The sequence below is a fragment of the Ranitomeya variabilis genome, chromosome 5 (genome assembly GCF_051348905.1).
Source record: "Ranitomeya variabilis isolate aRanVar5 chromosome 5, aRanVar5.hap1, whole genome shotgun sequence".
Taxonomy (NCBI): domain Eukaryota; kingdom Metazoa; phylum Chordata; class Amphibia; order Anura; family Dendrobatidae; genus Ranitomeya; species Ranitomeya variabilis.
The window spans coordinates 382,313,114-382,337,146 of record NC_135236.1 but is presented as its reverse complement, the minus strand read 5'-3'; the positions used below and the strand labels follow the sequence as shown (position 1 = coordinate 382,337,146).

General features: G+C 45.8%; 1 protein-coding gene across 1 annotated transcript in view; it reads left to right on the top strand.

Annotated features, from left to right (window-relative positions):
* CFTR (CF transmembrane conductance regulator) overlaps positions 1-24,033 on the top strand; it is a 262,694-nt gene that overhangs the window by 228,486 nt on the left and 10,175 nt on the right. Inside the window, exons 24-26 of the mRNA XM_077265003.1 lie at positions 13,708-13,797; positions 14,929-15,101; positions 15,190-15,295. Of these exons, the coding sequence (XP_077121118.1) occupies positions 13,708-13,797; positions 14,929-15,101; positions 15,190-15,295 (369 nt within the window). The remainder of the gene's footprint in view (positions 1-13,707; positions 13,798-14,928; positions 15,102-15,189; positions 15,296-24,033) is intronic.

The window sequence follows — 24,033 nt, the reverse complement described above, 5'->3', positions numbered from 1 at the left end:
TTAAAGGTGCTCCCTACTGGTTTTACAAAAAGAAGAGCTTTTTGAAGAGACTGTTCCTGATTACAGCGCGGAAGTTCTTGCTTTAAACAGACTTGCAAATTGATAGTTTGCACTACCTCGGAAGAGACTTGGTTTCCTCTTAAAGGGGATGTTCATTTGTTGCACTTAGTTGAAACATGATAATGTTGCCTTAGATAGTTAGATAGTGATAACGTTTTACATAGTGATAGTGTGTAGCTAGGAGTAGAAATGTTAATGATGTTCTTTGAATAAAATCGAAGTTAAAGTAATTATTAGAATTGATGAGAGAAAGCTAAAGAAAGATGCAGTAGGCCCGTAGGGGCAGACAGATAGTCCTGCATACGTGAAAGTAAAAGAGAAATAAAGGAAATGTAGATTTACACTTTTGAGTTTTATAGCATGCCTGTCATGATTCTCAATGGCGAGAGAACATAGCCCAGCATATATGAGAACTTGCTCTTGGAAGATGGAAACTATACTGACCATGAACTAAACCTGCCGCACAACTAGAAGTGGCCGGGTAGCATGCCTACGTTTTTTTTATCCCTAGATGCCCAGCGCCAGCCGGAGAACTACCTAATCCTAGCAGAGGAAAAGACAGTCCTGGCTCACCTCTAGAGAAATTTTCCCAAAAGGCAGACAGAGGCCCCCACATATATTGGCGGTGATTTTAGATGAAATGACAAACGTAGTATGAAAATAGGTTTAGCAAAAATCGAGGTCCGCTTACTAGATAGCAAGAAGACAGAAAGGGCACTTTCATGGTCAGCAGAAAACCCTATCAAAACACCATCCAGAAATTACTTTAAGACTCTAGCATTAACTCATAACACCAGAGTGGCAATTTCCGCTCACAAGAGCTTTCCAGACACAGTAACGAAACAGCAGCTGTGAACAGGAACAAAATGCAAAAACACACAAGGACAAAAGTCCAACTTAGCTGGGAGTTGTCTAGTAGCAGGAACATGCACAGAAAGGCTTCTGATTACATTGTTGACCGGCATGAAACTGACAGAGGAGCAAGGTTATATAGCGACTCCCACATCCTGATAGGAGCAGGTGAACAGAGGGGATGATGCACACAAGTACAATTCCACAAGTGGCCACCGGGGGAGCCCAGAATCCAATTTCACAACAGTACCCCCCCCTCAAGGAGGGGGCACCGAACCCTCACCAGAACCACCAGGGCGATCAGGATGAGCCCTATGAAAGGCACGGACAAGATCGGAGGCATGAACATCAGAGGCAGTGACCCAAGAATTATCCTCCTGACCGTATCCCTTCCATTTGACCAGATACTGGAGTTTCCGTCTGGAAACACGAGAGTCCAAGATCTTTTCCACAACGTACTCCAACTCACCCTCAACCAACACCGGAGCAGGAGGCTCAACGGAAGGCACAGCCGGTACCTCATACCTGCGCAACAATGACCGATGAAAAACATTATGAATCGAAAAGGATGCAGGGAGGTCCAAACGGAAGGACACAGGGTTAAGAATCTCCAATATCTTGTACGGGCCGATGAACCGAGGCTTAAACTTAGGAGAAGAAACCCTCATAGGGACAAAACGAGAAGACAACCACACCAAGTCCCCAACACAAAGCCGAGGACCAACACGACGACGGCGGTTGGCAAAAAACTGAGTCTTCTCCTGGGACAACTTCAAATTGTCCACCACCTGCCCCCAAATCTGATGCAACCTCTCCACCACAGCATCCACTCCAGGACAATCCGAAGATTCCACTTGACCGGAGGAAAATCGAGGATGAAACCCCGAATTACAGAAAAACGGGGACACCAAGGTGGCAGAGCTGGCCCGATTATTGAGGGCGAACTCCGCCAAAGGCAAAAAAGCAACCCAATCATCCTGATCCGCAGACACAAAACACCTCAAATGTCTCCAAGGTCTGATTAGTCCGCTCGGTCTGGCCATTAGTCTGAGGATGGAAAGCAGACGAAAAAGACAAATCTATGCCCATCCTAGCACAGAATGCCCGCCAAAATCTAGACACGAATTGGGTCCCTCTGTCAGAAACGATATTCTCCGGAATACCATGCAAACGAACAACATTTTGAAAAAACAGAGGAACCAACTCGGAAGAAGAAGGCAACTTAGGCAAGGGAACCAGATGGACCATCTTAGAGAAACGGTCACACACCACCCAGATGACAGACATCTTATGAGAAACAGGCAGATCCGAAATAAAATCCATCGAGATGTGCGTCCAAGGCCTCTTCGGGATAGGCAAGGGTAACAACAATCCACTAGCCCGAGAACAACAAGGCTTGGCCCGAGCACAAACGTCACAAGACTGCACAAAGCCTCGCACATCTCGTGACAGGGAAGGCCACCAGAAGGACCTTGCCACCAAATCCCTGGTACCAAAGATTCCAGGATGACCTGCCAACGCAGAAGAATGAACCTCCGAGATGACTCTACTGGTCCAATCATCAGGAACAAACAGTCTACCAGGTGGGCAACGATCAGGTCTATCCGCCTGAAACTCCTGCAAGGCCCGCCGCAGGTCTGGAGAAACGGCAGACAATATCACTCCATCTTTAAGGATACCTGTGGGCTCAGAATTACCAGGGGAGTCAGGCTCAAAACTCCTAGAAAGGGCATCCGCCTTAACATTCTTAGAACCCGGTAGGTAAGACACCACAAAATTAAACCGAGAGAAAAACAACGACCAGCGCGCCTGTCTAGGATTCAGGCGCCTGGCAGACTCAAGGTAAATTAAATTTTTGTGGTCAGTCAATACCACCACCTGATGTCTGGCCCCCTCAAGCCAGTGACGCCACTCCTCAAAAGCCCACTTCATGGCCAAAAGCTCCCGATTCCCAATATCATAATTCCGCTCGGCGGGCGAAAATTTACGGGAAAAAAAAGCACAAGGTCTCATCATGGAGCAGTCGGAACTTCTCTGCGACAACACCGCCCCAGCTCCGATTTCAGAAGCGTCGACCTCAACCTGAAAAGGAAGAGCAACATCAGGCTGACGCAACACTGGGGCGGAAGAAAAGCGGCGCTTGAGCTCCCGAAAGGCCTCCACAGCATCAGGGGACCAATCAGCAACATCAGCACCCTTCTTAGTCAAATCAGTCAATGGTTTTACAACATCAGAAAAACCAGCAATAAATCGACGATAAAAGTTAGCAAAGCCCAAAAATTTCTGAAGACTCTTAAGAGAAGAGGGTTGCGTCCAATCACCAATAGCCTGAACCTTGACAGGATCCATCTCGATGGAAGAGGGGGAAAAAATGTATCCCAAGAAGGAAATCTTTTGAACCCCAAAAACACACTTAGAACCCTTCACACACAAGGAATTAGACCGCAAAACCTGAAAAACCCTCCTGACCTGCTGGACATGAGAGTCCCAGTCATCCGAAAAAATCAGAATATCATCCAGATACACAATCATAAATTTGTCCAAATAATCGCGGAAAATGTCATGCATAAAGGACTGGAAGACTGAAGGGGCATTTGAAAGACCAAAAGGCATCACCAAATACTCAAAATGGCCCTCGGGCGTATTAAATGCGGTTTTCCACTCATCCCCCTGCTTGATTCGCACCAAATTATACGCCCCACGGAGATCAATCTTAGAGAACCACTTGGCCCCCTTTATACGAGCAAACAAATCAGTAAGCAGTGGTAACGGATATTGATATTTAACCGTGATTTTATTCAAAAGTCGATAATCAATACACGGCCTCAAAGAGCCGTCTTTCTTAGACACAAAGAAAAAACCGGCTCCTAAGGGAGATGACGAAGGACGAATATGTCCCTTTTCCAAGGACTCCTTTATATATTCTCGCATAGCAGCGTGTTCAGGCACAGACAGATTAAATAAACGACCCTTAGGGTATTTACTACCCGGGATCAAGTCTATGGCACAATCGCACTCCCGGTGCGGAGGTAGTGAACCAACCTTGGGTTCTTCAAAAACGTCACGAAAGTCAGACAAGAATTCAGGAATCTCAGAGGGAATAGATGATGAAATGGAAACCAAAGGTACGTCCCCATGAGTTCCTTTACATCCCCAGCTTAACACAGACATAGCTCTCCAGTCGAGGACTGGGTTATGAGATTGCAGCCATGGCAATCCCAGCACCAAAACATCATGTAGATTATACAGCACCAGAAAGCGAATAACCTCCTGGTGATCCGGATTAACACGCATAGTCACTTGTGTCCAGTATTGTGGTTTATTACTAGCCAATGGGGTGGAGTCAATCCCTTTCAGAGGTATCGGAGCCTCCAATGGCTCCAAATCATACCCACAGCGTTTGGCAAAGGACCAATCCATAAGACTCAAAGCAGCGCCAGAGTCGACATAGGCGTCCGCGGTAATAGATGACAAAGAACAAATCAGGGTCACAGATAGAATAAACTTAGACTGTAAAGTGCTAATTGAAACAGACTTGTCAGGCTTCTTAGTACGCTTAAAGCATGCTGATATAACATGAGTTGAATCACCACAATAGAAGCACAACCCATTTTTTCGTCTAAAATTCTGCCGCTCGCTTCTGGACAGAATTCTATCACATTGCATATTTTCTGGCGTTTTCTCAGTAGACACCGCCAAATGGTGCACAGGTTTGCGCTCCCGCAGACGCCTATCGATCTGAATAGCCATCGTCATGGACTCATTCAGACTCGCAGGCACAGGGAACCCCACCATAACATCCTTAATGGCATCAGAGAGACCTTCTCTGAAAATCGCCGCCAGGGCGCACTCATTCCACTGAGTAAGCACAGACCATTTGCGGAATTTTTGGCAGTATATTTCAGCTTCATCTTGCCCCTGAGACAAGGACATCAAGGCCTTTTCCGCCTGAAGCTCTAAATGAGGTTCCTCATAAAGCAACCCCAAGGCCAGAAAAAACGCATCCACATTGAGCAACGCAGGATCCCCTGGTGCCAATGCAAAAGCCCAGTCTTGAGGGTTGCCCCGGAGCAAGGAAATTACAATCCTGACCTGCTGTGCAGGGTCTCCGGCAGAGCGAGACTTCAGGGACAAAAACAATTTGCAATTATTTTTAAAATTTTGAAAGTGAGATCTATTCCCCGAGAAGAATTCAGGCAAAGGAATTCTAGGCTCAGACATAGGTGCATGAACAACAAAATCTTGCAAATTTTGTACCTTTGTGGCGAGATTATTCAAACCTGTAGCTACACTCTGAAGATCCATTTGAAACAGGTGAACACAGAGCCATTCAAGGATAAGAAGGAGAGAAAGAGAGGAAGGCTGCAGTATAGGCAGACTAGCAAGTGATTCAATTAAGAGCACACTCAGAACTAGAGGGAAAAAAAAAAAAAAAAAAATTGTAGCAGACTTCTTTTTTCTCTCCTTTCTCAGCCAGTAATTTAACCCTTTTTTTTTTTTTTGGGGGCCGGTCAAACTGTCATGATTCTCAATGGCGAGAGAACATAGCCCAGCATATATGAGAACTAGCTCTTGGAAGATGGAAACTATACTGACCATGAACTAAACCTGCCGCACAACTAGAAGTGGCCGGGTAGCATGCCTACGTTTTTTTTATCCCTAGATGCCCAGCGCCAGCCGGAGAACTACCTAATCCTAGCAGAGGAAAAGACAGTCCTGGCTCACCTCTAGAGAAATTTTCCCAAAAGGCAGACAGAGGCCCCCACATATATTGGCGGTGATTTTAGATGAAATGACAAACGTAGTATGAAAATAGGTTTAGCAAAAATCGAGGTCCGCTTACTAGATAGCAAGAAGACAGAAAGGGCACTTTCATGGTCAGCAGAAAACCCTATCAAAACACCATCCAGAAATTACTTTAAGACTCTAGCATTAACTCATAACACCAGAGTGGCAATTTCCGCTCACAAGAGCTTTCCAGACACAGTAACGAAACAGCAGCTGTGAACAGGAACAAAATGCAAAAACACACAAGGACAAAAGTCCAACTTAGCTGGGAGTTGTCTAGTAGCAGGAACATGCACAGAAAGGCTTCTGATTACATTGTTGACCGGCATGAAACTGACAGAGGAGCAAGGTTATATAGCGACTCCCACATCCTGATAGGAGCAGGTGAACAGAGGGGATGATGCACACAAGTACAATTCCACAAGTGGCCACCGGGGGAGCCCAGAATCCAATTTCACAACAGTACCCCCCCCTCAAGGAGGGGGCACCGAACCCTCACCAGAACCACCAGGGCGATCAGGATGAGCCCTATGAAAGGCACGGACAAGATCGGAGGCATGAACATCAGAGGCAGTGACCCAAGAATTATCCTCCTGACCGTATCCCTTCCATTTGACCAGATACTGGAGTTTCCGTCTGGAAACACGAGAGTCCAAGATCTTTTCCACAACGTACTCCAACTCACCCTCAACCAACACCGGAGCAGGAGGCTCAACGGAAGGCACAGCCGGTACCTCATACCTGCGCAACAATGACCGATGAAAAACATTATGAATCGAAAAGGATGCAGGGAGGTCCAAACGGAAGGACACAGGGTTAAGAATCTCCAATATCTTGTACGGGCCGATGAACCGAGGCTTAAACTTAGGAGAAGAAACCCTCATAGGGACAAAACGAGAAGACAACCACACCAAGTCCCCAACACAAAGCCGAGGACCAACACGACGACGGCGGTTGGCAAAAAACTGAGTCTTCTCCTGGGACAACTTCAAATTGTCCACCACCTGCCCCCAAATCTGATGCAACCTCTCCACCACAGCATCCACTCCAGGACAATCCGAAGATTCCACTTGACCGGAGGAAAATCGAGGATGAAACCCCGAATTACAGAAAAACGGGGACACCAAGGTGGCAGAGCTGGCCCGATTATTGAGGGCGAACTCCGCCAAAGGCAAAAAAGCAACCCAATCATCCTGATCCGCAGACACAAAACACCTCAAATGTCTCCAAGGTCTGATTAGTCCGCTCGGTCTGGCCATTAGTCTGAGGATGGAAAGCAGACGAAAAAGACAAATCTATGCCCATCCTAGCACAGAATGCCCGCCAAAATCTAGACACGAATTGGGTCCCTCTGTCAGAAACGATATTCTCCGGAATACCATGCAAACGAACAACATTTTGAAAAAACAGAGGAACCAACTCGGAAGAAGAAGGCAACTTAGGCAAGGGAACCAGATGGACCATCTTAGAGAAACGGTCACACACCACCCAGATGACAGACATCTTATGAGAAACAGGCAGATCCGAAATAAAATCCATCGAGATGTGCGTCCAAGGCCTCTTCGGGATAGGCAAGGGTAACAACAATCCACTAGCCCGAGAACAACAAGGCTTGGCCCGAGCACAAACGTCACAAGACTGCACAAAGCCTCGCACATCTCGTGACAGGGAAGGCCACCAGAAGGACCTTGCCACCAAATCCCTGGTACCAAAGATTCCAGGATGACCTGCCAACGCAGAAGAATGAACCTCCGAGATGACTCTACTGGTCCAATCATCAGGAACAAACAGTCTACCAGGTGGGCAACGATCAGGTCTATCCGCCTGAAACTCCTGCAAGGCCCGCCGCAGGTCTGGAGAAACGGCAGACAATATCACTCCATCTTTAAGGATACCTGTGGGCTCAGAATTACCAGGGGAGTCAGGCTCAAAACTCCTAGAAAGGGCATCCGCCTTAACATTCTTAGAACCCGGTAGGTAAGACACCACAAAATTAAACCGAGAGAAAAACAACGACCAGCGCGCCTGTCTAGGATTCAGGCGCCTGGCAGACTCAAGGTAAATTAAATTTTTGTGGTCAGTCAATACCACCACCTGATGTCTGGCCCCCTCAAGCCAGTGACGCCACTCCTCAAAAGCCCACTTCATGGCCAAAAGCTCCCGATTCCCAATATCATAATTCCGCTTGGCGGGCGAAAATTTACGGGAAAAAAAAGCACAAGGTCTCATCATGGAGCAGTCGGAACTTCTCTGCGACAACACCGCCCCAGCTCCGATTTCAGAAGCGTCGACCTCAACCTGAAAAGGAAGAGCAACATCAGGCTGACGCAACACTGGGGCGGAAGAAAAGCGGCGCTTGAGCTCCCGAAAGGCCTCCACAGCATCAGGGGACCAATCAGCAACATCAGCACCCTTCTTAGTCAAATCAGTCAATGGTTTTACAACATCAGAAAAACCAGCAATAAATCGACGATAAAAGTTAGCAAAGCCCAAAAATTTCTGAAGACTCTTAAGAGAAGAGGGTTGCGTCCAATCACCAATAGCCTGAACCTTGACAGGATCCATCTCGATGGAAGAGGGGGAAAAAATGTATCCCAAGAAGGAAATCTTTTGAACCCCAAAAACACACTTAGAACCCTTCACACACAAGGAATTAGACCGCAAAACCTGAAAAACCCTCCTGACCTGCTGGACATGAGAGTCCCAGTCATCCGAAAAAATCAGAATATCATCCAGATACACAATCATAAATTTGTCCAAATAATCGCGGAAAATGTCATGCATAAAGGACTGGAAGACTGAAGGGGCATTTGAAAGACCAAAAGGCATCACCAAATACTCAAAATGGCCCTCGGGCGTATTAAATGCGGTTTTCCACTCATCCCCCTGCTTGATTCGCACCAAATTATACGCCCCACGGAGATCAATCTTAGAGAACCACTTGGCCCCCTTTATACGAGCAAACAAATCAGTAAGCAGTGGTAACGGATATTGATATTTAACCGTGATTTTATTCAAAAGTCGATAATCAATACACGGCCTCAAAGAGCCGTCTTTCTTAGACACAAAGAAAAAACCGGCTCCTAAGGGAGATGACGAAGGACGAATATGTCCCTTTTCCAAGGACTCCTTTATATATTCTCGCATAGCAGCGTGTTCAGGCACAGACAGATTAAATAAACGACCCTTAGGGTATTTACTACCCGGGATCAAGTCTATGGCACAATCGCACTCCCGGTGCGGAGGTAGTGAACCAACCTTGGGTTCTTCAAAAACGTCACGAAAGTCAGACAAGAATTCAGGAATCTCAGAGGGAATAGATGATGAAATGGAAACCAAAGGTACGTCCCCATGAGTTCCTTTACATCCCCAGCTTAACACAGACATAGCTCTCCAGTCGAGGACTGGGTTATGAGATTGCAGCCATGGCAATCCCAGCACCAAAACATCATGTAGATTATACAGCACCAGAAAGCGAATAACCTCCTGGTGATCCGGATTAACACGCATAGTCACTTGTGTCCAGTATTGTGGTTTATTACTAGCCAATGGGGTGGAGTCAATCCCTTTCAGAGGTATCGGAGCCTCCAATGGCTCCAAATCATACCCACAGCGTTTGGCAAAGGACCAATCCATAAGACTCAAAGCAGCGCCAGAGTCGACATAGGCGTCCGCGGTAATAGATGACAAAGAACAAATCAGGGTCACAGATAGAATAAACTTAGACTGTAAAGTGCTAATTGAAACAGACTTGTCAGGCTTCTTAGTACGCTTAAAGCATGCTGATATAACATGAGTTGAATCACCACAATAGAAGCACAACCCATTTTTTCGTCTAAAATTCTGCCGCTCGCTTCTGGACAGAATTCTATCACATTGCATATTTTCTGGCGTTTTCTCAGTAGACACCGCCAAATGGTGCACAGGTTTGCGCTCCCGCAGACGCCTATCGATCTGAATAGCCATCGTCATGGACTCATTCAGACTCGCAGGCACAGGGAACCCCACCATAACATCCTTAATGGCATCAGAGAGACCTTCTCTGAAAATCGCCGCCAGGGCGCACTCATTCCACTGAGTAAGCACAGACCATTTGCGGAATTTTTGGCAGTATATTTCAGCTTCATCTTGCCCCTGAGACAAGGACATCAAGGCCTTTTCCGCCTGAAGCTCTAAATGAGGTTCCTCATAAAGCAACCCCAAGGCCAGAAAAAACGCATCCACATTGAGCAACGCAGGATCCCCTGGTGCCAATGCAAAAGCCCAGTCTTGAGGGTTGCCCCGGAGCAAGGAAATTACAATCCTGACCTGCTGTGCAGGGTCTCCGGCAGAGCGAGACTTCAGGGACAAAAACAATTTGCAATTATTTTTAAAATTTTGAAAGTGAGATCTATTCCCCGAGAAGAATTCAGGCAAAGGAATTCTAGGCTCAGACATAGGTGCATGAACAACAAAATCTTGCAAATTTTGTACCTTTGTGGCGAGATTATTCAAACCTGTAGCTACACTCTGAAGATCCATTTGAAACAGGTGAACACAGAGCCATTCAAGGATAAGAAGGAGAGAAAGAGAGGAAGGCTGCAGTATAGGCAGACTAGCAAGTGATTCAATTAAGAGCACACTCAGAACTAGAGGGAAAAAAAAAAAAAAAAAAATTGTAGCAGACTTCTTTTTTCTCTCCTTTCTCAGCCAGTAATTTAACCCTTTTTTTTTTTTTTGGGGGCCGGTCAAACTGTCATGATTCTCAATGGCGAGAGAACATAGCCCAGCATATATGAGAACTAGCTCTTGGAAGATGGAAACTATACTGACCATGAACTAAACCTGCCGCACAACTAGAAGTGGCCGGGTAGCATGCCTACGTTTTTTTTATCCCTAGATGCCCAGCGCCAGCCGGAGAACTACCTAATCCTAGCAGAGGAAAAGACAGTCCTGGCTCACCTCTAGAGAAATTTTCCCAAAAGGCAGACAGAGGCCCCCACATATATTGGCGGTGATTTTAGATGAAATGACAAACGTAGTATGAAAATAGGTTTAGCAAAAATCGAGGTCCGCTTACTAGATAGCAAGAAGACAGAAAGGGCACTTTCATGGTCAGCAGAAAACCCTATCAAAACACCATCCAGAAATTACTTTAAGACTCTAGCATTAACTCATAACACCAGAGTGGCAATTTCCGCTCACAAGAGCTTTCCAGACACAGTAACGAAACAGCAGCTGTGAACAGGAACAAAATGCAAAAACACACAAGGACAAAAGTCCAACTTAGCTGGGAGTTGTCTAGTAGCAGGAACATGCACAGAAAGGCTTCTGATTACATTGTTGACCGGCATGAAACTGACAGAGGAGCAAGGTTATATAGCGACTCCCACATCCTGATAGGAGCAGGTGAACAGAGGGGATGATGCACACAAGTACAATTCCACAAGTGGCCACCGGGGGAGCCCAGAATCCAATTTCACAACACATGCCTTTAGTGGTACACACCCTTAAAGGAAAAGTACTGTTTTGTATTTGCACTTAGTAGATAGCATACCCGTATGGGTAATAACAGTTATTTATAGTTAGTTAATTAATAGGTGTTATTTAAAATCTTAAGCACAATGTAAACATGTTTTTGTTTGCAATGTTCAAGTGTTCTCACCTCCCATAAAGGGAAGCACTGTTATATTTACTTGTGTACAGCATTTCAAAAATTTTGTATGTCTTTTGCTAACATGTATTGTTGTTCTTCTTTTCCCAGTCCGGGAGTACTGGATTTAATGGCGGGGGAGTGCAGCGCCCCAGAGTCCTGGTCGTTGCAGTATTGTCGCTCTTCCACCAGGGGGAGTGATGGTACGTCTGATGGTACTAAAGGAGTTCACCTGACCAGGTATCACAGTCACACACTACACTTCACACTCCGGCCACCAGGGGGAGCAAAAGGTTCTATCTATTAGGCCACTCCTCACACTCGGGTAAAACTGGGGGTTGGATAGGAAGTTAGGGAGAAGCTACCTGGGTTTGACCCAGAGAAGACCTGTCAGGCAGACAGAGAGAGAGAAGGAGGAACATCGGAGCTGTAGACAGAGGTCCCTGTCAGGGGTGGGATCCTGACAGAGACATAGCGAGAGATAGAACGTTATGGAGCTGCGCCTGCACCTCATTGCGGCAGCATCCTAAGAAAGGACAAGAAGCAAAGTATATTGTGGAGAAGTGAGAAACGAGATCACAGCACAAGGCGATAACACCAGGAGGAGTCCTGGCTTAAGATCGGCAACATCCTTATGAGGCGCGTAGCCGGTGGCCGGAACACCGAGGAAGTAATTGGCTCTACGCATTACTTTGAAACACGGCAGGACAGTTCAATTCCAAGTTGGCTGCCCGACCTTAATACCTAATGAAGACAACGGAGGCAAATTGTGGGAGAGGGGCGTCACTAGGGTCCCTATAAAATAGCTCCAGGCCTACCCCGTCATACGGGTCGTCCTAGCCATACCATCTGGGGGACGGAGAGAGAACATCAGAAATATACACGAGAGTTGTGAGGACTATCCCGTGGTGCTCAGCAGGGAGGTACTACAGCACACAGGCGCTAGTAGGAAGGCTACTGATTTCCACCTGCAAAGGGAACTCTGGATGTGCCTTCGGACCAGCCGGACTTAGCCTGCCCTGTGAACAGTGCTCTGGACTGCGGACATTGAAGTCTTCAGTAAAAGGTAAAGAGACTGCGACCTTTGTGTCCTCGTTATTCATCGCGCCTTACAACATCCACCATTGCCACCTACTCATCAAGGGAACCCCTGGGGACATACTTCACCTGTGGGAAGGTATCTAGCTGCCATTCCATCTCCCCAGCGGACCCCTAGCAGCGTCGGTCACCCTGACCGAACACCACAGGTGGCGTCACGAACACTTGACAAGCTACACCTTTGATTGGGTGTCCTTTAGCAGGGCCATGGATCGGGTCGGGCCACCGTGACATCCCCAGAACCGAGACAGAGGGACCCGGTACCGAGTACCCCACTGCCCTGCGCCTGGGGGCGATCCAGGTGTACTTAACTTTGTCAGGCAGGTCCTATTTAAGTGATTTCTTGATTGAAAACAGGTGTGGCAGTAATCAGGCCTGGGTGTGGCTAGGGTATTTGAACTCAGCTTCCCAAAGATGTGATAAACCATAGTTAATTTATGTTTTAAGATGGGGAGGCAATCACTTTTTCACATAGGGCCCTGTAGGTTTGTATTTTGTTTTCGCTTAATAATAAAGACCTTAATTTAAAAACTGCATTTTGTGTTTACTTGTGTTGTCTGGGTAATAATCAAATTTGTTTGGTGATCTGAAACATTTAAGTGTGACAAACATGCAAAGCAATAGGAAATCAAGAAGTGAAGTAAAACTGGAGTAAAAATGTGACACCATTGTTCTCAGCAGTGATCTGGGAGTCAGAGATGCTTCTAGGAGTCTTCCCTGTGATGATTTCCTTCCATTCAGCACTTTTCCCATCTATTGGAACATTTTCACTGCCCCCCAGACCTCTTTGTAGGGTCTGCCGGAAAAAAGCTTGGCTTTCCCATTGACTCCCATTACACTCGTTACTCATGTGAGCATTAGGAATTGCTCGGTTCGAGTAACGAGCATCTGAGCAATTTATCTTGCTCATCTCTAGATACCTCTAGATAGTTTCTAGGATGGATATGATGGCATAGAGAGTCATTATTGTAGGAAGCCTGGACTTTACATGGGAAATAATAAAAATTATCTGTATTTTTTTCTAAAAAAATACTGATGTGGTGAACCCATTTATTTGAAAATGAGTGAAATAAAGGTGGCAATTTATAATGAAGCACGTAACTAATATATTCATTCAACCTCAGGAGGAAACTGAATTCCTTTTTTTTATTAGACGTGTTAGCTCATTTTCTATTACACTACACAAGGAAGTTCAGTGTTATACAAACAATAAGAATTCTGCCGATCCGCTGAAACTCCAGGAAAATAATTCTTATTCATTCTTATCTCTCATACAGAAAGTGTTCATATTTTCTGGGACATTCCGGAAAAACCTTGATCCTTATGGAAAACACAGTGATGAAGAAATCTGGAAAGTGACTGAAGAGGTAAAACAACTGCATTATTTGCGTGACAAGGATTACAAAATGACTGGTGCTGACAATGGACTGTATTGTGAACATCCCGACAATATTACACAAATAACAAAGGCTGATTACTGGATGTGTGCTTCCATTTCCTCTTGATGTCAAAAGACTCAGTTAAGGGCATTCAAATGTTCATTGTTAAACACTGATCAGTTGGAGATTTTTCATACAGTGTTGCCACCTTGTGGTAAGACAGCAGTATTACATGTCTGGAAACAACATTCTGAGTATATTTTTGCCTATTAAAAACCACTGGCAAAGTGAAGCAGTCTTGGCATTATACTCTTACTAGACAATACTATTGTTAACTGAATGTCAAGTATACAAAGCAAGATAAGTCATCATAAAGTCACAATTGTGGAACGTCTAACTATATTTTGCGACCTCTTTATGTTATTCCTTTTGGAAACATATGAATACATTGCTAGCTAGGTGCCGTATTCCTTGTCCAAGCAGTGAAACAATGCACAGTATGACACTGTCCAAACACTGCTGACAGTCAACTTGTACATACTTTTCCAGGAGGAATAAAAGGGGAACATCACAATACAGAGTTCTAAGAAAAATATTATTTGTTTGATAAATGTGTCAGAAGAACTGTACATGGACTTGACCCTCCCGCTACAGGCGCATACAATTTTATTCTGCTAATTAGTGAACTCTGTGATGTCCTCAGTTTAGTTTGTCAAGAAAATGGTTCAACTTCAAATGACTTGAAAAGTGACAATCAGATTTTTGGGCTTGACGCAGACTTCACCACCTTGGGTATCGGCCTCTGTTGTCAAGAGCTGCCTTACAATGCAAGCAGACTCAATAGTCTCATTGACTAAAAGCGGGCGCAGATTGAGGATTATTATATATATAACTTATGTCATTTTATAAATTTCCCTGAAGAAATGGAGTCTGGAGCCAGTATGGGTGGCAGAGGAATCCCGAGACTGCTTGATAGGAGTGAAGTGAGGGACTTAAAAAGTTATTGGCATCTTCTCCTCCATCTAACCATAATGTTTTTTTTTTTTAACAGAAATGCAGTTATTTAAAAAAAAAAAACAACAACCATATGCCAGCAAATGTGTTTTATCTGTTTTGCAGGTTGGCCTGAAGTCAATCATTGAGCAGTTTCCAGGTCAGTTGGACTTCGTTCTTCTGGACGGTGGATGTGTTCTAAGTCATGGTCACAAACAGTTGGTGTGTTTGGCCCGATCGGTTCTTAGCAAAGCCAAGATTCTTCTACTGGATGAACCTAGTGCTCACTTAGACCCAATGTAAGTTTTTATAATATCACCAATATGATTTCACTTCCTCCAATTTCAATTTTCAGTTACTAAAAAACTTGACTTGATTTTCTTACAGAACTTTTCAGATCATTAGGAAGACTCTGAAGCACGCGTTTGCAAATTGTACCGTCATCTTGTCTGAACACAGGCTAGAAGCCATGCTCGAATGTCAGTTCTTCCTGGTAGGTTGTCCATATTTTTTTTACACCAAACATCAGATTATATCAGCGCTGCTTAATCTGTTATTAGCTGAGAAAGTGAACCACTGTTCTGCGATCCCAAAGGTCAATGTGCCATTTGTTTCTGAACCTTAGGAATGGTGTACAATTCTTCTAGTGCCATATCTTGTGTGAATAATTTCACAGTGTGCTGTGTTGGGGAAAAAATAATAAATTACTCAATTATTACGACACACAGGGTCCAGCTAAATACAAAATTGTTTATTTAGAGGAAGCTGTCTTTGATATTTATCATGAAAGCAGAATACAATAGTTACCTTTTTACAAAATAGCAATGGATATAGCATTAGCATATTTTTTATTAGTATATATTAGCATATATCTTATTATTACTAGTAGTATATATTAGCATTTATCTAGGATAGTTACATTGTGTCACATTTATATAATCTACATGTATGTGTGTGTGTATATATATATATATATATACTGTATATATAGTCAGGGGATGTCACTCTTGGTAGAAGCCTTCAGGTAGACTCAGGAGCACATGCACTTGAAAACACCAGTGGGTTTATTATGTGCAGCATAAACCACGGTGCTTAACCCCTTTCTGCCATCAGATGTACTATTCCGTTCATGTCACTTGGGCCTTAATTACCATGGATGGAATAGTACGTCACATGCGATCAGCCGCGCTTACAGGGAGAGTGCAGCTGATCGCGGGCGGGTGTCAGCTGATTATCACAGCTAACACCCGGTACTAAGTGCCTGCGTGCTTCCCTCAGCTTCTCAGAAAAACACAATATGATCGCGTTGATCTGAGATTCTCCCTGCCTGCAGACCCCCGGATCCAAGATGGCCACGGGGTCCTTCCGGGGCCTGCAGGGAGGTGGCTTCTCAGTGCCTGCTCAGAGTAGGCACCAGCAAGCCTCCTTTACTGCCTGTCAGATCGCTGATCTGACACAGTGCTGTGCAAAGTGTCAGATCAGCGATCTGACTTTATACAGTGATGTCACATCCTGGGAAAAAGTAAAAAAGTAAAAAAAAAAATACTGTGTAAAAATATATATTTTTTAAATTCCTAAATAAAGAAAAGTAAATAAATATTGTTCCAATAAAAACATTTCTTTATGTAAGTTAAAAAAAAACAGTAAAAGTACACATATTTAGTATTGCCGCTTCCGTAACGACCCGACCTATAAAACTGTCCCACTAGATAACCCCTTTAGTGAACCCCATAAAAAAAAACCAAGGCAAAAAAAAATGCTTTATCGTCATATCACCGAACAAAAAGTGGAATAACATGCGATCAAAAAGACAGATATAAATAAATATGGTACCACTGACAACATCATCTTGTCCCGCAAAAAACGAGCTGCCATACAGCGTCATCAGTGAAAAAATTAAAAAGTTATAGCTCTCAGAATAAAGCAATGCAAAAATAATATTTTTTTTTATATAAAATAGTTTTTATTTTATAAAAGCGCCAAAATATAAGAAAATGATATAAATGAGGTATGGCTGTAATCGTACTGACCCGACGAATAAAACTTCCTTATCAATTTTACCACACGCAGAATGGTATAAACACCCCCCCACAAAAAAATTCATGAATTGCTGGTTTTTGTTCATTCTGCCTCCCAAAAATCATAATAAAAAAGCGATCAAAAAATGTCATGTGCCCAAAAATGGTACCAATAAAAATGTCAACTCGTCCTGCAAAAAACAAGATCTCACATGACTCTGTGGGCCAAAATATAGAAAAAATTATAGCTTTCAAAATGTGGTGATGCAAAAACTATTTTTTGATAAAAAGCTGTGAGTGGCGCTACATAGCACAGGGCAGTCCTCCTGCTGCGGGTACGACAATCACAACCAGAGATTGTAAGAGTAGAAATAACTAAAATAAATAGATGATTGCATAAAAATATGCATTCATCAGTACTCGCGCTGGTGTTGCTCTCTATATAATAGGACTGTGGTATATGCAATGAATGTGGGGCTATTTAGATAATCACCCACACCTCATAAAACCAACACTTGAAAATTCAGTATCCAGTAACCATGGCCAACACAAATGGAGTTGCAATATAGATAAAGTTCTTACCCCTGTCAGAAGTCCGCAGGGAAAGTAATGAAGGACATAGAAGAAATCTTGCTGCACGAAGGGGGTCCAGCAGTTGTTGACTCGCTGCCTTGGCCAATGGCAGCCCGTTACTCCTCTGTGGACCGCATGCAGCAGCGTCTCAAACAAAACGTACGTCCCCCCTAGTGTGAGTGGTACGAGCGGCACCTTTGCAGGACCTGTGTGCTGAGGTGAGCAGTGTGACCGCGCACGTGACTGGGGACGAAGTACGGATGGCGATAGGGACCAAAAGTGAACAACGCGTTTCGGAGACGTCTGTCTCCTTCCTCAGGTATGGTCATATGGTCCCATGAGGACCTATGAGGTGTGGGTGATTATCTAAATAGCCCCACATTCATTGCATATACCACAGTCCTATTATATAGGGAGCAACACCAGCGCGAGTACTGATGAATGCATATTTTTATGCAATCATCTATTTATTTTAGTTATTAAAAACTATTTTTTGCCATAAAAAGCATCTTTTAGCATGTGACAGCTGCCCCCCTTTATCAACCCTTTAGTTAGGGAAAAATAATAAAGTAAAAAAAAATGTATTTATTTCCATTTTCCGGTTAGGGTTAGGGCTAAAGTTAGGGTTAGGGTTGGGGCTAAAGTTAGGGTTTGGGTTGGGGCTAAAGTTAGGGTTTGAGTTAGGGTTGGGATTACCTTTACTGTTGGGATTAGGGTGAGAGGTGTGTCAGGGTTAGGGGTGGGGTTAGGGTTATGGTTAGGGTTGGGATTAGGGTTAGGGGTGTGTTGGGGTTAGGAATGGAGTTAGGATTGGGGGATTTCCACTGTTTAGGCACATCAGGAGCTCTCCAAATGCGACATGGCATCCGATCTCAATTCCAGCCAATTCTTCATTGAAAAAGTCAAACGGTGCTCCTTCCCTTCCGAGCTCTGCCGTGAACCCAAACAGTGGTTTACCCCCACATATGGGGTATCAGCGTACTCAGGACAAATTGGATAACAACTTTTGTGGTCCAATTTCTCCTGTTACCTTTATGAAAATAAAAATTTGGGGCTAAAAAATCTTTTTCTGGGGAAAAAAATGATTTTTTTATTTTCACGGCTCTGCGTTATGAACTTTAGTGAAACACTTGGGGGTTTAAAGTTCTCACAACAAATCTAGATAAGTTCCTTGGGGGGTCTAGTTTCCAAAATGATGTCACTTGTGGGGGGTTTCTACTGCTTAGGCACATCAGTGGCTCTGCAAACGCAACATGACGCCCGCAGACCATTCCACCAAAGTCTGCATTCCAAAACGTCACTACTTCCTTTCCGAGCCCCGACGTGTGCCCAAACAGTAGTTTTCCCCCATATATGGGGCATCAGCATACTCAGGACAAATTGGACAACAACTTTTGGGGTCCAATTTCTACTGCCAACCTTGTAAAAATACAAAATTTGGGCTAAAAAATCATTTTTCTGGAAAAAAATGATTTTTTTATTATCACAGCTCTCCATTATAAACTTTAATGGAAGACTTGGGCGTTCACAGTTCTCACAACACATCTAGATAAGTTCCTTGGGGGGTCTAGTTTCCAATATGGGGTCACTTGTGAGATTTTTTTACTGTTTAGGTACATCAGGGGCTCTGCAAATGCAATGTGACGCCCGCAGACCATTCCATCAAAGTCTGCATTCCAAAACGGCGCTCCTTCCCTTCCGAGCTCTGCCATGCGCCAAACGGTGGTTCCCCCCCACATAAGGGGTATGAGCGTACTCAGGACAAATTGCACAACAACTTTTGAGGTCCAATTTCTCCGGATACCCTTTGAAAAATAAGAAAATGCAGGCTAAAAATAATTTTTGTGGAAAAAAAATGATTTTTTTATTTTCACAGCTCTACATTATATACTTCTGTGAAGCACTTGGGGGTTCAAAGTGCTCACCACACATCTAGATAAGTTCCGTAGGGGGTCTACTTTCCAAAATCTTGTCACTTGTGGAGGGTTTCCACTGTTTAGGCACATCAGGAGCTCTCCAAACGCGACATGGCGTCCAATCTCAATTCCAGCCAATTTTGCATTGAATAGTCAAACGGCACTCCTTCCATTCCGAGCTCTGCAATGAGCCCAAACAGTGGTTTACCCCCACATATGGGGTATCAGCATACTCAGGACAAATTGCACAACAACCATTGATGTGTAATTTCTCCTGTTACCCTTGGGAAAATAAAAAATTCATAGCGAAAGGATTATTTTTGGGGAAAAAAATATGATTTTTTATTTTTACGTCTCTACATTATAAACTTCTGTGAAGCACTTGGGGTTTAAAGTCCTCACCACACATCTAGATAAGTTCCTTAGGGGGTCTACATTCCAAAATGGTGTCACTTGTGGGGGGTTTCCACTGTTTAGGCACATTAGGGGCTCTCCAAATGCGACATGACGTCCGATCTCAATTCCAGCCAATTTTGCATTGAAAAGTCAAATGACACTCCTTCCCTTCCAAGCTCTGCCATGCGCCCGAACAGTGGTTTACCCCCACATATGTGGAGGCCAGGTCATCTGGCGTAGTACCCCATTGTAACGGGGTCTTCCGTGCTGGAGTACCTCTTTAGTACCACCCCGTGTTTCAGGAGGTCCACTCTTCTTTAGCTGGAGTCTGAATGAAGGACGCTGGCTGGAATTCCTTGATTACATGGGCGCATATAAAATATCACTGCTTCTCCATGTATTTCCAGTATGACCACACTTTACTCACAGGACACAGAATATATATCACACAGGTACAGAGGGCAGGCCTATTGAAAAGCGGCAGGCCAGACATACATTACAATAGCCGCAGGGGGCCGGAGCCTGCCGATATTTACTGTGGGAATTACAAAGGTGGGAGAGGTCAGAGAGGGGATATCTTGTCCCCTCTGCCCAGGGGTGCAGCCTGTGGGCTGATGCATTAGGGCCATGCCTCTCACATGGAAACTATTATACATACATATAACTGCACAACATAATCTGGGTGCTGAGGGGTTCCGTAACACGGCTCCCCTTTTCAGCGACGCGATCGGCATACACAGTCTGATCCTTAATGGATCGGTTTGGGGATGACCGAAGTTTATGGGGTTGGTACAAGTTCCACTTGTCGACTTAGTCCATCGGCGTTACCGTTTTGTTTGCCGGGTCTGTAGTGGATGGTGAAGTCCAGAGGTTGTAGGGCTAAACTCCACCGCAGTAATCTGGCGTTGTCTCCGGAGACCCGATTAAGCCAGACTAGGGGATTATGGTCCGTTAGGAGGGAAAACTGTCGTCCATACAAATATGGTTGCAACTTTTTGAGTGCCCATACTACCGCCAGGCACTCCTTCTCGATGGCCGCATAGCTTACTTCACGGGCCAGTAGTTTCCGACTCAGGTAAGCTACCAAGTGTTCTTGGCCGTCCGGTCCGACTTGGCTCAGTACTGACACCAATCCAAACATAGAAGCGTCTGTGTGAACAAGGAAACGTTTAGTTGGATCGGGTGCGGCCAATACAGGGGTATTGGTGAGGGCGTCCTTTAGCTGGCGGAAGGCTTCCTCACACTCTGGGGTCCAGGTTACCTGGCGGGGTTGGTTCTTATGGGTCAGATCAGTGAGGGGCTTGGCTACGCTGCTGTAATTGGGAACGAATTTCCTGTAATACCCCTCTGTCCCTAGAAACGCCATGACCTGGGTTTTAGTGCGTGGGGTGGGCCATTTGGCTATAGCCTCAATCTTGGCTGGTTCTGGTCGCTGTTTCCAACTTCCCACCCAATGCCCTAAATACTGAACCTCTGCTTTGCCAACGTGACAATTGTTTGGGTTCAGGGTGATTCCGGCCTTGTGGATCCTGTCCAATACGGTCTCTAGGTGATTTAGATGCTCTTCCCATGTCGCGCTGTAGATGGCGATGTCATCCAGGTAGGCACAAGCATAGTCCTGGAGACCATCCAGAAGCCGTTCAGCCAGCCTCTGGAAGGTCGCCGGGGCAGTCTTCATCCCGAATGGCAAAACTCGAAACTGGAATAAGCCAAACGGGGTGACAAATGCCGACTTGGGAATAGCGTCAGGACTAAGGGGAATCTGCCAGTAGCCTCTGCATAGATCGATGGTGGTCAAATACTTTGCCCCCGCCAGCCGGTCTAACAACTCATCCACACGCGGCATGGGATACGCATCCGTCACCGTTTTCTCATTGAGTTTACGATAGTCTACACAAAACCGTGTAGTCTTCTTGGGCACTAACACTACGGGGGATGCCCAGGGACTATCTGACTCTTCAATGACTCCTAAAGGCAACATCTATTGTATCTCTTGTCGCATCCCTTCTCGTACAGACTCAGGGACGCGGAAGGGGGGTTGTCGCAGGGGGGTCTGGTCCTGGGTCTCAACCTTGTGTTGTGCCAGGTGAGTGTACCCTGGTCTCCCCGAAAACATCCTCTGTCGCTGCCTCAACAACACCTCCGCCTGCTGTCTCTCCCGGGGACCTAGGTCTTCACCCCAGTGTACCTGGTCCCATGTTTTAGACTGTGTCCTTTCCCCTAAGACATCTGGCAAGGGAAGTCCGGCTAAATCCTATGCTTTAGGTGCACAGATGGCCACTACCTCTTCAGGGCGCTCCCGACAGGGCTTCAGCATATTCACGTGGAACATGCGGATAACCTTGGGGTCGTCACAATCGGCGACATTATAGGTGGTGTCGGCTATTTTCCCCACTACTTGGTAGGGCCCCTGCCATGCAGCTTGGAACATGTTCTGCCTAGTGGGCTCTAACACCAGGACCTTCTGTCCTATTTCCAAGGTGCGTTCTCTGGCCCTCCGATCGTACCATACGCGCTAGCGCCGCTGGGCCACCTGCATGTTCCCACGTACAGCCTGGGTCAGCTCCTGTAGGCGGTCCCGGAATTCCAGCACATAGGGTACAATAGGTACCCCTTATATGATGCCCTCCCCTTCCCAGTGTTCTAGCACTGTCTAGGGGTCCCCTTACTCGCCTCCCGTATACCAGTTCGAACAGGGAGAACCCTGTGGATTCTTGGGGCACCTCCCAATAGGCAAACAAGAGGTGTGGCAAGAATTTCTCCTAGTTCCTGTAGGTCCTGGTAAATGTCCCAATGAGTTGTTCTAACGTCCCGTTAAAGCGTTCACACAACCCATTGGTTTGCGGGTGGTACGGGGCGCTTCCAATGGACTTTACGCCGCACAGCTTCCACAGTTGGTTGGTCACCTCTGCTGTAAACTGGGTACCCTGGTCCGAGATAATCTCTCGGGGAAATCCAACCCGTGAGAAAACCTGGAGCAGGGCAGCCGCCACTGTCTCTGCCAGTATGTTAGGTAACACAACCGCCTCTGGATACCGTGTAGCATAATCTACCACTGTCAATATATACCTTTTTCCTGACGGACTGGGTTTGGCTAACGGCCCTATCAGATCGACCGCTACTTGGCTAAATGGTTCCTCCACAATGGGGAGGGGGCGTAATTTGGCCTTGCATCGATCTCCCCTCTTGCCAATGCGCTGGCAACTGTCTCAGGTCTGGCAGTACTGACGAACATCATAGGTTACCCCTGGCCAAAAGAAGTTTTGTGTCAGACAATGCTTGGTGCGACTGACGCCGAAGTGCCCGGCCAAGGGTATGTCATGAGAGATTCGCAGTAACTCCTGCCTATACTTCTTGGGAACTAACAGCTGTCGTTTTATAGTGGGGCTCGTCCCTGTGTGGTGCTGCTCTGTGATCCGGTAGAGGAGTCCCTGCTTCCATACAAACTGTTCCCCTTCCAGTACCCCTCTCCCCTCCTGTGCCTTCCCACGATATCCCTCTAATGAAGGATCCTCAAGTAACTCCCTCTTAAATTCAGCTGGGGTGGCCCAAGAAATGTGTCTGGCTATGGGAATATGTGTAGGGCTGGGATTTTTTACCTGGGCCTCCTCTGAGTGTGATTCCGCCTCCGCAGCTCCAGCTTGTCTCCGGGTGGTCACAGGATATGTCTCAGCCAGAGGGGCAACCGAGAAGGAAGACCACATGGGCCCCAAGTCATTTCCCAGCAAGACGTCTGCAGGCAAATCCTCCATCAAGCCAACCTCAACAAGGCCATCCCCGACTCCCCAGTTCAGGTGAATCCTGGCAGTGGGAAGTCCCTGCAGTGGGCTCCCCCTGCTACACGGACTGGCACTGTCCCGTCCGTCTTCTCTTGGTCCCGGACGAGATGAGGCCTCACAAGGGTCAAAGTTGCCCCGGAATCTCTTAGTCCCTGCATACATTTCCCATTAACCCACACGACCTGTTGATGCTGTTGTCGATTATCTGCCCGGGCGGCCTGCACGGGTCTACTTCATGCAGCACTTCCTCCATCACTTCCACCTCCTGGTTAGTCGTATACACGCCAGTTGCCTTGCACTGGCGTGTACTCCGGAGGACAGAGAATGAACTTCAATCCAATATTGCGGCAAGCATGCAGCCAGCGGGTAAGGAAAGGGTGAATCAAACACCCAAAAACCCTGCCCATATGACCCAAAACCGGTCCCGCCAAATTCAGGTGACAGGTTCCCTTTAACCTGCGATTTCTGAGGCTGGTGACTCGGATAAACTTATCCTCAGAAACAGAGGTGACTCTTTGTCTTACTTTCCTGGGGCAGTCCTCATGTGAG